At 52.3% G+C, this 14,293-nt stretch overlaps 1 protein-coding gene across 2 annotated transcripts in view; it reads right to left on the reverse strand.

Moving 5' to 3' along the window:
* RAVER2 (ribonucleoprotein, PTB binding 2) overlaps positions 1-12,796 on the reverse strand; it is a 74,569-nt gene extending 61,773 nt beyond the window's left edge. For both annotated transcript variants that reach the window (XR_008630149.1, XM_055137834.1), the window contains exon 1: positions 12,620-12,796. Coding sequence is in view for 1 of the 2 variants with exons in the window: in XM_055137834.1 (XP_054993809.1) it covers positions 12,620-12,781 (162 nt within the window). In the remaining variant the exon portion in view is untranslated. The remainder of the gene's footprint in view (positions 1-12,619) is intronic.
* Positions 12,797-14,293: the final 1,497 nt, after the last annotated feature.

Here is a 14,293-nt window from a genome sequence, read left to right on the forward strand (position 1 = left end):
CGCCCTCCACCCCACCATCAGAGGGCCATACCCCGGTGGTAGGTGGAGCTAGCCCTTGGAGGGGAGTCACACCCGGGTGAGCTCTAAGAGACTGCGGTGCCAGGGATCGAACCCAGAGAAAACATGAGCTAAGTCCCGAGGGACGACTCCCTAGCACCCACGTCATACGTTTTATTATGGTCTTAAAGGAGAAAAATCAAACTGTAGAAAAATCAATTTTAGATAGTAAATATAATTAGGACTTTTAAAAAAAAAAGGCTGGGCTGGAGAGATAGCACAGTGGGTAGGGCATTTGCCTTGCATGCGGCCGACCCGGGTTCAAATCTCAGCATCCCATATGGTCCCCTGAGCATGGCCAGGGGTAATTCCTGAGTGCAGAGCCAGGAGTAACCCCTGTGCATCGCCAGGTGTGACCCAAAAAGCAATAAATAAATAAATAAAATAAAATAAAATAAAATAAAAAAGGCTACTGAGGGGCTGGAGAGATCGTACAGCAGATAGGGTGCTCGCCTTGTACATGGTTGATCACTGGTATCCCATATAGTTCCCTGAGCACCGCCAGGAGTAATTCCTGAGTGCAGAGTCAGAGCAACCCCTGAGCTTCGCTGAACGTGGCCCCAAAACAAAACAAAACAAAGCTATTTGAAGAATATATATGCATATATATAATATTATATATATAAAATCCACGAACTTGGCATTCTGTAAACTGGATGCATACATCCAGCAAAAGGGTTAGATGCAAGGTCTTCTAGCATCCCTTCCAAATTTTTTTCGTTGATCTTGTTAGGATACCATGGCCTGGCAGTAATTTGAAATCAAGGAGACAATAAAGGGTAGTCGATAGCATGCAAGCCTTGATATTTCCCTGCATCTGTCAGGCTGGCCGGCCTCTGGGGGACCTACTCTGCTGTCAGAGCATTCCCTAAAATCGGGGGTGGGGGAGGGGAGCTGGAGCGATAGTACAGCGGGGAGGGTGTTTGCCTTGCACGCGGCCGACCTGGATTCAATCCCCGGCCTCCTATACGATCCCCTGAGCACCAACAAGAGTAATAATTCCTGAGCACAGAGCCAGGAGTAACCCTTGAGCATCACTGGGTATGACCCAAAAGCATAAAAAAAATTAATTAAATTAAAAATAAAATCGGGGTGGGAGGTTCCTAGAACCTCTCTCCCACCCAGCTAATGCGTCCGCAGGGACCAAGGGACTCCCCGCCACTGACTGGCCTTGGCGCCTCCCCAGGGCCGGAGGGCAGAATCCTGTTTGTTGGTCACTGGGTCACCTTGAGGGATGGGGTCAGAGGTCAGATGCGCTGGAGTTGAGCAGTGGCTACCTAGTGAGGAAAGGCCGAGTCCTCAAAAGAAAAGCTGGGTGCCGTCAGGACAGGGAAAGATAAGATCAGGGATAGGCAGCAACTCGGTCAGCGTCTGAGCAGGAAGCAGACGGGCACCCTCCAACACACTCCGGAGAGAATAAAAAAGACAAACAGAAAAATCCATCGGCCAATCAAATGCAAGCCCCAGGCTGAAGGAGGCCGCAGGAAGGACGATGCCAAACAGCTTCCCCGAAAGGAGAAAGCCAGGCTCTGGCCTCGGAAACAGCCCAGCCACCGTCACCCAGGAAACAGAGGCTCCTCCACCCTTTGATCTTTCACTAGAGTCTCTAGCCACCACCCACTCGGAGGCACCCAGTATTCCAGGGAGCAAGCTCGGAGCTGCAGCTCCCGGGACTGGGACTGGCCCCGGCACCGCCAGCCTCCGGCACAGCGGGACCAGCTGAGATGGGCAAAGCAAAGGCCGCAGCCAGAGCCCAGAGAACCGAGAGGCTTTGCCGGTGCCAACCGGAATCCAGAGGAACTTTCCAGAAGCCGGCAGGTGAGGCGGGAGGAGCTGGATCTGGAGGAACCAAAGCAAGACCATCAGCACAGCCGCCAAAGACCACGCAGGAGGCTGACAGCAGGCTGACACGCTCCGGGATGGCCCTTCCCGAGTCTCACCCAGCCCTGCCCCACCCTCTGCCACCTCTAGAGTCGGGCAATAGTCTCTCTGGGGAAAATGCGTCTCAAAGAACAGAAGGTTCTGGGGCTGGAGCGATAGTACACCAGGCAGGGCATTTGCCTTGCATGCTGCCGACCCGAGTTCAATTCCCCAGCATCCCATATGGTCCCCCCAAGCACCACCAGGAGTAATTCCTGAGTGCCTGAGTGCAGAGCCAGGAGGAACCCCTGAGCATCGCTGTGTGTGATCAAAAATAAATAAATAAAATAAAAAGCAATAAATAAATAAAACATTAAAAAAATTTTATTAGAGAATCACTGTGATGTACAGTTACAAACTTATGAACTTTTGCATTTCACTCATACAGTGATCATTTACCCATCCCTCCACCAGTGTCCATAAATAAAACCATCTATGGTTCCCAGAGCTCGCCAGGAACGGTCCCCGAGCACAGAGCCAGAAGCCCTGAGTGGCCCCAAAATGAACAAACAAAAGATTAGAAAGATAACGAACGAACTTTGGGAGACCCTAAGGGCCAACACATTGGCTGTCATAAGTGGTGCAAACTGAAGATTCAAGGGACACTACAATTAGAGACAGAAATCCCTTTCACTGTCACTGTCATTACATTGCTCATCGATTTGCTCGAGCGGGCACCAGTGACGTCTCCATTGTGAGACTTGTTGTTACTGCTTTTGGCATATTGAATACACCACGGGGAGCTTGCCAGGCTCTGCCATGCGGGCGGGATACTCTCGGTAACTTGCCGGGCTCTCTTCTCCGAGAGGGGTGGAGGAATCAACCCGGGTCGGCCACGTGCAAAGCGAATGCCCTACCTGCTGCGCTATCGCTCCAGCCCAGAAATCCCTTTCAAAAAATAAAATGAAAAAAGAGCACCTTCCAGAGGGCTGGAAAGTGCGGTGGGTAGGGCTCTTGCCTGCCTTGCGTGCGGACAATTACAGTTGGATTCCCCAGCACCACATACTGGCCCCTGAGCACTGTCAGGAGTGATCTCTGAGCACCTACAAAATTATGTTTGTTGGCTAATGGGTCACCTTTAGGGACGGGTTAGAAATCAAACCCATGCAAGCTGAAGAGTAGCTACCTAACGCGGGAAGGCTCGGTCCTCAAGAGAGAACCTGGGTGCTATCAGGAAAGGGAACAAGAAGCTCAGAGATTGGGGCCGCAACCACAATATAACATATGCTGGGGCTGGAGCCATAGCACAGTGGGTAGGGCATTTGCCTTGCATGCGGCCGACCCAGGTTCAATTCCCAGCATCCCATATGGTCCCCTGAGCAGCGCCAGGGGTAATTCCTGAGTGCAGAGCCAGGAGTAACCCCTGTGCATTGCCAGGTGTGATCCAAAAAGCAAAAAAAAAAAAAAAAAAAACCATATGCCTAAAAATAAATGTCCATGAATTTCAAATTTTTATATGAAAGGTCTACCCTGCTGGACACAGTCCCCACAACAACAAACAAAAACAAACAAGCCAACAAAATTACAGCCTTCAATCGGGCTTCATATCCTCTGATGCTTCCCTGATCTGTGCGGTCAATTTTTAATTTTAGGGGCTGGAGCAATAGTACAGCGGGTAGGGCATTTGCCTTGCACACAGCCGACCCGGGTTCAATTCCCAGCATCCCAGATGGTCCTCTGAGCACCGCCAGGGGTGATTCCTGAGTGCAGAGCCAGGAGTGACCCCTGTGCATTGCCAGGTGTGACCCAAAAAGCAAAAAAAAAAAAAAAAATTTAAATTTTAAATCCAGCTCCTCACTGAGCTTCCGACCTAAGATCTAGATGAAGCATCAGTAATTTGAAGCTGGGAGGTCTCTGGTCCTGCATGAAGCTGGTGAGGCCAGAGGCACTGCATCACACTACACGGCTGTCAAATGCCAGCTGGCAAAACCCAGTGTCTCCTGCTGTCTTCGTTTTCAGGGTAGAAACATACTGCATGTCCCCCCACCCCCCAAATCGTCTCCAAGCGGAGCCCATTCATTCGTGAGGTCTGTAAGTCACCCGGGAAGACTTTGCCTATTAATCCAGCACTGTGATGGGAGCCACAAGGTGCTCCTCTTCTCCAGTGCTTTCTCCAGAACAGAGAACACGCAAGGCTGAGTCTGTTAGCAAGGACTTCTGCCAAGACGAGAAATTTATAAGAGCCAGTGGCCACGCCAGAGCCCGGCAAGCTCCCCGTGGCGTATTCGATATGCCAGAAACAGTCACAACAAGCCTCACAATGGAGATGTTACTGGTGCCCGCTCGAGCAAATCAGTGAGCAACGGGATGACAGTGCGACAGTGCTACAAGAGCCAGTGGGATCCCAGAAATCTGCAATTCCCCTGGCAGACTGCTGTGTCCTTTACCCCACTGGAATATGGGGTGTTTGGGGGTGGGGGGAAGCTCAGCCCCTAATTTTTATTAAATACATGTTTTAAAAAGAAACAGCAGGGGCTGGAGCAATAGCACAGTGGGTAGGGCGTTTGCCTTGCACGCGGCCAACCTGGGTTCGATTCCCAGCATCCCATATGGTTCCCCGAGCACTGTCGGGAGTAATTCCTAAGTGCAGAGCCAGGAGTAACCCCTGTGCATCACCAGGTGTGACCCAAAAAACAAACAAAAAAAGAAATAGCAGACCAATTTTTATTAATATATACTTGGAGCTGGAGCAATAGTACAGTGGGGTGGGCGTTTGCCTTGTATGTGACCAACCCAGGTTTGATTCCCAGCATCCCCCAGGGTCTCCAGAGCACCGCCAGGAGTAATTCCTGAGTGCAGAGCCAGGAGTCACCCCTGAGAATCAGTCGATGTGACCCAAAAAGCAAAAAAAGAAAAGTAAAGAAAAGAAAGAAAGAAAGAAAGAAAGAAAGAAAGAAAGAAAGAAAGAAAGAAAGAAAGAAAGAAAGGAAAGAGAAAGAGAGAGAAAGAGAGAAAGAAAGAAAGATAAAGTAGGGGGCCAGAGTGATAGTACAACAGACAGGGCTCTTGCCTCACACGTGGCTGACCCAGGTTCAATCCCCAGCACCCCATATGGTCCCCCAAGTCTACCAGGAGTGATCTGAGTGCAGAGCCAGGTATAAGCCCTGAGCACTGCGGGGTGTGGCCCAAAATCCAAAATTAAATAAATGAATATAAACTGGGAGCTGGAGAGACAATACAGGGCACTTGCCTTGCATGTGGCTAACCCGCATTCAATCCCCAACATCCCAAATGGCCCCCGTGTCCCCATCCCCAAGTTTATATTTTTTACTTATTTTTGGTTGGCAAAAACTAATAATGTGTACTTTTCAAATTTCACAAAGATCATACAGCATGTGAGAAAACAGTTTATATTCTAAAATAAAAGGAGAATATGTAGTTTTTTTTAATGAAATCAACTCTAATTCTCTGCATTTGGTGGTTTGTTATTCAAAAAAGTGCTCCGATGATAATACTATGCTTTCAAGTGCTCCTCTGTGAATTAACCATCAAGCTTCTCAATTAACTATCATAATAGAGCACTTTGAAGTGAAAGTTAGCAATACCCAAAGTGAGACGACAGAATGCTTCTTCTATTACTGATCTGGGCTGTTGGCCCCAAACACTTCACATTTTCTTCCAACTGTACAATAAACTCTTCTCAGATTTTAAACACAACAAAAACCAAAACATGTACACACAGGACAGGTAAGAGAAAAGAAAGCCCGAGTGACCTCTAACAATACAGGAAATAAATGCTAATGTTTAGTCATCTTAAAATTCCGGTAACAATGCTACTGAAATAGTCTCAGATTATCCATGAAGCATAAACCATTTATAGAATGCAATAAAAACCACATCTTAGCTCACTGCCTTAGCTAATCAAAAATTTCGATCAAGAATTGCAAAAGATTGGGGGTTGGAATGATTGCACAGCAGGTAGGGCGTTTGCCTTGCATGCAGCTGACCTAGGTTCAATTCCCAGCATCCCATAGGGTCCCCCAAGCACCACCAGGAGTAATTCCTGAGTGCATGAGCCAGGAGTAACCCCTGTGCATCGCCGGGTGTGATCCAAAAAGAAAAAAAAGTTGCAAAACATGATCCTGGTTTCCCATACGGTCCCCCAAGCCCACCAGGAGTGATTTCTACGTTCAGAGTCAGGAGTAACCCCTGAGCACTGCCCAGTGTGGCCCCCCAGACAAAAACAGACAAAAGCATTGCACTATTCCCGCAAAGACACAATGGCTGTAAGAACCAGGGTTCCCCACAGTGCCGTGCCCACTCTGCTTAAGATCCTAAGTTTTTCACGATTAAACTCATCACTAGTATTACATTCACAAACACTAACTCGCAGAGACAAAATTATGCCTATGCAGATCCCAGTGGTGGGACGTACCTGCGACTGAAGGAGCTTTTCAAAGGAAAGACTCCCGTGTAATAGGCTTCAAAGGCATAAGAAATGAAACTCGAGGGTCAGAGGGGGCATTCAGAGAGCTGCGTGTGCTTTACATGAGGGAAGATTTTTTTTTTCTTTTTGGGCCACACCCGGTGATGCACAGGGGTTATTCCAGGCTCATGCACTCAGGAATTACTCCTAGTGGTACTCGGGACCGTACAGGATGCTGGGAATCAAACCCAGGTCAGCCGCATGCAAGGCAAACACCCTACCCGCTGTGCTATTGCTCCAGCCCCGTGAGGGAAGATATTGTTCCATCTCAGGCAGCACATGGTTGCCTGGGCACTGCCAAAGGACCCCACCATGCACCAAGCTAAGGAGATACCAATGAGCACCAAGTGTGCCCCCCCCCCCGCAAAAAAAAAACAGAAAGAAAAAGAGAAAAAGAAATGAGATTGGAAATGTAGGCAGCAGCCAAGCCCCTGAAAGTCTAGATTCTTATTATTCCCACTGCTTGGGGCCACCCCTGGCATACTCAAGACTTGCTCCTAACTCTGTGCTCACCAGTGTTTCCTGGCAGTGCTCGAGGGATCATACATGATACCCAGCATCAAACCAGGGTCAGCTGCATGCAAGGCAAGCGCCTTAACCCCTGTATTATATAGCTCTGGCCCCAAGAGCTTTTCTTTCTGTCGAATCATTCTTTTCAGACGCAAGTCTGAGGACGCCGGCACAACAAGGCCCTGAACAATCAGGAGCAACGCACTGGCAAGCTGAGGGCAAGAAATCGTGATGAAATTCATACATTTGAAGTGGCTGTAACTGGGGAGGGAGGGCGGTTGCTCTGGGTTTTGTATTTGTGGTGCCAGGGCCGTGCCCAGCAGAGAAAGAACTCTACCCCTGAGTCACATGCCTGGCTCTGAAATTTGACCAGAACATAAATAAAACTGGGCTTTTTCACACAGAACAGTTTCAAAAGCCGGTTTACGCTGCAGGCCAAATTCAGGTGCCCCCTTCACGGCAAAGAGCTGAGGAAAAGCCACGTGAGAAGCCATGCAAAGACCGTGGCGTCCAAAAAACTCTTTCTCTTTTTTTTTTTTTTTTTTTTTTTTTTTTTTTTGCTTTTTGGGTCACACTCGGCGATGGATGCTCAGGGCTTACTCCCTGCTCTGCACTCAGGAATTACTTCTGGCGGTGCTTGGGGGACCATATGGGATGCCGAGGATTGAACCCAAGTGGGCCCCATGCAAGGCAAACGCCCTCCCCACTGTGCTATCGCTCTGGCCTTTTTTTTTTAAGCAGGAGAGGGGCATGTTGGGATGGATGCTCTGGGAAGCTCTCTCAAGAGCAGCCGTGAGCAGATCGGACACGGGAGGCGGAACAAACAGCAGGGCACAGACAAGCAGTAAAGGCGTGAGTCGGCTGCAAGGTTTAAACAGGACTGCCGCAAGCCGAATGACCTCGGTGACTGCTGAAGGAGACACCTCAGAGTCACAGCACGCATTTTTTTTTTCTAGAGCTCGTTATTTCCACCAGGTCTTTGTTAGACACCCCTTTAAAAGGTTCACTTAAAATACTTCCTGTCTGCCTTCTAGGAACTGTGAATTCGTGACAGGCCAAGGTAAACCTGCAGAACCTTCATTTCTTCCATTTTGGTGAGGCTTACAGGGTATAGCCCATGAAGGAAACAGAGGCAGGAGAGATCAGGCAGCTGTAGGGCGCTCGCCTGTGGTGGACCCTGGTTCAGTCCCCAGCACTGTATACGGTTCCCCTGACCAAGCACCACTAGGAGTGCTCCATGAGCACGGAGTCAGGAGCAAGTGCTGAGCATTGCCGGGTGTGCTTCTCCCCTCCCCCCCTGCAAAAAAAAAAGGAAAAGAAAGAAAAAGAAAATAATCAAGACTGGGCTCCTACAGATCTGTGACAATGTAGCTTTTCTTTCTTTCTTTCTTTCTTTCTTTCTTTCTTTCTTTCTTTCTTTCTTTCTTTCTTTCTTTCTTTCTTTCTTTCTTTCTTCTTCTTCTTTTTTTGTTTGTTTTTTTGTTTGTTTGTTTTTGGGTCACACTCAGCACTGCTCTTAGCTCTACATTCAGGAATCACTCCTGGTGGTGCTCCCGGGACCATATGGCACGCCAGGATTTGAACCCGTTTCAGGTGCAGGCAAAGCGAACGCTTTGCAGCCCAACCCCTATACTGCAGCTCAGCCCGGGACAAGCAAGAAGCCGGATACAGAGTTTCTAGAGATAAAGTTACACGCTTCGAGTACTAGAGTTAGGAACAGCTTTGGTGCTACTTCAGCCTACAGTAAATGAACAAATCTGGACTCCTCCAGAAAAAAAAAAAAACAAGAATTCTCAGGGGTCACTCCTGGCTCTGCACTCAGGAATCACTCCTGGCAGTGCTTGGCAGACCATATGGGATGCCGAGGACTGAACCCAGGTCAGCCGCGTGCAAGGCAAACGCCCTACCCGCTGTACTATTGCTCCGGCCCCAAGAATAAGAATTCTTACGTACCTCAAATATTTGATGACTTCCTAACACCAAGAACGTGCTAAGGCCTGGAGAAACTGTACAGGGGTTAAGATTAATATCAGAGTCACTTGTTCTGCAACCCCGCCGATCCAGGTTCAATCCCTGGCACCCCATCCAGTCCCCCAGGCCCCATTAGGAGGGATCCCTGAGCACTGTGTCGGGAGTAAGCCCTGAGCACCAAGTGGGTGCAGCCCAAAAATGAAAACAAGTAAAAGTCTTTTTCACCATATTATCCATTTCTTAGTTAAACAAGTACTGGCTAGAAGGTACAAAATAAATCCTTGTTAGTAAATAGTAAAATGACACCAGTAAGGAAAGCAGGGGCTTGGGGAGAGGACTCCGGAAGTGGACGGACCCCCTACAGGCAGGATGGACTCCCCCCAGCACCACCCAGTCCTCAGCACCGCCGGGAGCAGCCGCTGAGCCCAGCCAGCTGTGATCCCAAAAACCAAGCAAACAAAAAAAGCAGACGACTGCTAAGAAAAAATTAATGAAAGATAAAATTTAAAAATCCTTGCAGAGAAAAAGGTGCATCTACTTGCTGCTTTTACCGAATTAAACAAAATACCAACACTCACTGGAACCCGGAGAAAACGCCGCCCTGCGACTGCTTTAGAAATGAGCTGGAGCAATAGCACAGCGGGTAGGGCGTTTGCCTTGCACGCGGCCGACCTGGGTTCGATTCCCACATCCCTGAGCACCACCAGGAGTAATTCCTGAGTGCAGAGCAAGGAGTAACCCCTGTGCATCGCCAGGTGTGACCCAAAAAGTTAAAAAAAAAATGAGCATGCTCTCATTCGGTGTTAGGGCCATAACCGCACGGGTGTGCTCAGAAGCTAAGATAATAAAAGTACAGGAGATGACGGGGGGGGGGCGGGGGGAGACGCTGTGAGGCCCCGAGCGACAGAGCAGCACGCAGGATGCTTCCCTGGCACACGGCTGACCTGGATTCCATCCCCAGCACCCCGCCTGGTGCCCTGAGCACCACCAGTAGTGATCCCTGCACACCGCAAGGAGTGGCCCAAAAACCAAACAGAAGGAAGATGCGATCAGAACAGGGGGTCCACCCTGCGATCAAAACATCTGAATATTCAGACTACAGCCTGGGATTGTTTTAAAAACTGGTTCTAGGGGCTATCAATTTTTTGCCTTTGATGAAATCCTGCAGTTCAGAAAAAAGGGCACAAAAAATGAAGATAAAAATTTAAGATTCTGGGAGCTGGAGCGATAACACAGCGGGCAGGGTGTTTGCCTTGCACGTGACCAACCTGGGTTCAATTCCCAGCATCCCATATGGTTCCCCGAGCACCGCCAGTAGTAATTCCTGAGTGCAGAGCTAGGGGTAGCCCCTGTGTATTGCCAGGTGTGATCCAAAAAGAAAAAAAAATTAAGATTCTGGGAGCTGGAGCAATAGTACAGCAGGTAGGGCGTTTGCCTTGCATGTGATCAACCTGGGTTGGATTCCCAATATCCCATATGGTTCCCTGAGCACCTCCAGGAGTAATTCCTGAGTGCAGAACTAGGAGTAGCTCCTGTGCATCTCCAGGTGTGACCCAAAAAAGCAAAAAAAAAAAAATTAAGATTCTGGGGCCAGAGCAATAGTACAAGAGGGTAGGGAGTCTGCCTTGCAGGCAGCTGACATGGGTTCGATCCTCCGCATCCCATATGGTCCCCCAAGCAACACCAGGAGTGATTCCTGAGTGCTGCACCAGAAGGATCCTGAGCATTGCCAGGTGTGACCCAAAAAGCCAAAAAAGAATAAAATTTAAGATAGTTCACTTGGCAATAAAAGATGCATCCACACACAGCTCTTACCAATTCTATTCAGTGGTTTGTATTTGCCACTTCACAGAAACACCTAAAATTTAATCAAAACAAAAATCTAAAAGGAAAGAACAACAGCTCAAAAAAATACACATCAACAGGTAAGGCGTTTGCCTTGCACACGGCTGACCTGGGTTCGATTCCCAGCATCCCATATAGTCCCCTGAGCACTGCCAGGGGTAATTCCTGACTGCATGAGCCAGGAGTAACCCCTGTGCATCGCCAGGTGTGACCCAAAAAAGAAAAAAAACAAAACCAAAACCAAAATATACACATCAGTGCAATTCTCCCCGAACCAGTCTCCATCCCCTGGTAACTAAAACTGCTCCTTCATTCGTTCCTGTGACACCCCCCTCCCCGCCCCTAATGTAAAGAGAAAGATAGCACCCGCACAACAAGAATAGAACCATCTAAAATTTAGTCTAAATATTTTTAGCATTAAAGCAAGGATATGTGAGAACAGGGAAAAAAAAAAGTGACTTTCTACAAAGACAATCACAACACTTCCCCATCTCTCCTGGAGATTATCTCCATACCCGAGCTGTTATTTCTTGCATTTGTTTAATGCCATCTGTTATTTCCCAGGCAGCCTCCCCCCCTTCAGTACCCCCTTGCTTTGGGGGGACATCCTGCTGTCCTCTACTGACAGCGACAGGGAAAACTGCTCCTGTGAAATCAGTCCACTTCATGGGTCCTGATATTATCACAAAACCTTGTCGGACAGGGAGCCCGCAAGGGTGGGTGCCATGCACAGACGGCACCTTTGGTCAGGGCGCGTTGCAGGCCCTGGTGCGTGTGGATTGCAAGGTTATATGCGCACATTCATCTCGCAAAGTGAGATCTAATTACACAGTCACCAGGCACCGGCCTCCCTTTTTAAAGGGATCACGAGGAAGAACTGCCCTGTACTTCTCAGCAGCTAGCCCTCTCGCACTTCCAAGCATCCTCTTCGCGGAGGGACACGACATACTGAATTTAAATTCAGCCTGAAACTCCCAGGACAGTCAGGACAGTCCACCCACCCCAGCCATGCAAAAAAAAAAAAAAAGCCCTGCAAACATCTCTCTGTGTATCTGCATGTCAGCTGCATGTGAAATATATCTTTTTTGTCTTTCCCGCCTCCCTTCTCGTCCCTGCGTGTGAAATATGGAGAAACATCAAAGCAACTAAACAAAACCCTGAATTTTCTTTTTCTTTTTTTAAAAAGAAATAAGACCCCATCTTATGGTGAGAAGAAAATGGAGAAGTAAATGGTTACCTTTGTGCCAGGAATCAAGGTGGGTGCTACTTGCACCCTGCATTCTCTAGCCTCTCCCTTGGGCAGTCGAGGAGGGGGCAGCTAGCTAGGCTGTGAGTCACCCACACGGTGGCCCCGAGACGGGGGTGCCCCAGGGACAAGCCCCCGGCGTCGGCGCCCCGCCGGGCACTGGGCACTGCGCGGGCTCTGAACTCTTCGTGCAAACTTGGGCAAGTGCTGCTGCCGCGGCCGGACTCACGCGTCCCCCGGAGATGCCACCCCCGAGCCCCTCCGGGTCCCGAGGGCCCCTGGCCGGACCCGCACACCCCCCTCCAAGCACACCCCCTGCTCGGGCTGGGGGGCTCCCGACCACTCCAGCCCCGCCCCCGTCAGGCTCGGTCACCTCCACTCGGGGGCACCCACGGCGCTCCCGGCCCCCCACCCGATCGGAGCCCCCCGGGGTGCAGGTGGGAGCCGCCGCTCCCCCACCACCCCTGCCCGCGACCTTGGACCCGAGCCTCGGGGAGCCTCCCTCCCCATCCCCCAGCCAGAGCCCGCAGAACGCAGGACTCGGCCAAAGTGCTCAACTCCGCACGGGCCGGTTCCGGGGCCCCCCACCCCCGGATCCCCGGACCCCCGGGCCCCCGAGCCCGGGACCCCCGGCCGCGCGCTACCTGGCAGTGGCTGTCCGGGGGCAGGTTCTTCACCAGGATCTTCCTGCGGTTGCTCAGCTCGCGGCGCATCCGCTGCAGGCGCGCGGCCACCTCGTCGGCGGGCAGCGCGCCCCCGCCCGCGCCCCCCGCGCCCCCCGCGCCCCCCGCGCCCGCCGCCGCCATCTTCCCGGGCTGAGCAGGCCCGCGGGGCCGGGCCAGGCGGGCGGGCAGAGGCCGGAGGGGCCCGCCGGGAGGCCGGACGGACGCGCAGGGCGGAGGCGGCGCCGGCGGGCGGGAGAGGAAACCTGAGCGCGAGGAGGAGCCGGGCCCGCCGCCCGCGCGCCGCGACCCCGGCCCGCCGCCCGCGCCCCGCACCCCCGCCCCCGGAGCCCGGTCTCCGGACCCCCAGTCTCCGGACCCCCCAGTCTCCGGACCCCCAGTCTCCGGACTCCCCAGTCTCCGGACCCCTCAGTCTCGGGAACCCCCAGTCTCCGGGCCCGCAGTCTCCGGGGGCCCCCCCAAGTCTCTGGCTCCCTCGTCCCCCGCGCTCCGCAAGTCCCCAGACCCCCCAAGCCCCCCGGGCCTCTCAAGTCCCCAGCTCCCCCAAGTCTCCGTTCCCCAAGTCCCTGGGCCCCCCAAGTCTCCCGGGCACCCCCGAAGTCCCCGGGCTCCCCAAGTCTCTGGACCCCCCAAATCTCTCGCTCCCCGAATTCCCGGCTCCCCAAGGTCCCCAGCCCTGCAAGTCTCCTGGGCTCCTCCCCCCCAGTCCCCGGACTCCCCAAGTCTCCCGGGATCCCCCAGTCTCCTGGGCTCTCTGCAAGTCTCCGGGCTCCCCCCCAAGTCTCCTGGACTCCCCCCAAGTCTCTCAGGCTCCCTCAATCTTCCAGGATCCCTGCAAGTCTCCAGGGCTCCCCCCAAGTCTCCCAGGCTCCCCGCAAGTCTCCTGGGTCCCCCCAAGTCTCCCGGGGTCCCCCTAAGTCCCCGGGGCTCCCCCAAGACTCCCAGGCTACCTCCAACCTCCTGGGCTCCCCGAACCTCCCAGGCTCCCCCAAGGCTTCCGCGGTGGGGGGGGTCCCCCAGTCTCCCCGGCTGCCCTACAGACTCCAGGTCACCCCCCTCCCTCCCCTCCTCCCCCCCCCCCCCCGCTGGGTGCCAGATGTGTGGCTTTAGACACCAAGTTTTAGTGGACCAAGTTGAGATGGGAACAGGGAGCCCCGCGAGGGAGAGATGCGGGTGTTCGCGGCGGGAACGGGGAAGGGGGTAGGAAAAGCCCCCAAGGCAACAGCGAGGACAAGCCTGCTGGCAGGGAAGGGTTCCAGGGGCGTCCCCGCCTGCCCTCTGTCCCCCGCCAGGCTGACTGCACACCTGGGCAATGACAGGTGCGGTGGGGCCGGGCCCCAGCAGGGACTGGAGCGCGGGAGCCAGCTGGGTGTTGGCAGGTACTGGACAGGGAGCACTGGACGGTCAGTCAGCTCTGCAGTGGCCCCCAGCCAAGAGGAGCGGGCGGGTGAAGTGGGCAGCGCGCACAGTCTTTAACACCCACAGCGGCCCATTAGGGAACACTTCAGGAAGCGACCTTTAAAACAGAACAAAACATGTTCTGTGCTGACGCTCTGTGGACGCCCCACCCCCACCGATTTCTAAAAGGATCTTACACGCATTTCAATTTTCACGATCAAATTGGTGGGGATTTGG

The sequence above is a fragment of the Sorex araneus genome, chromosome 5, assembly GCF_027595985.1.
Source record: "Sorex araneus isolate mSorAra2 chromosome 5, mSorAra2.pri, whole genome shotgun sequence".
Classification (NCBI taxonomy): domain Eukaryota; kingdom Metazoa; phylum Chordata; class Mammalia; order Eulipotyphla; family Soricidae; genus Sorex; species Sorex araneus.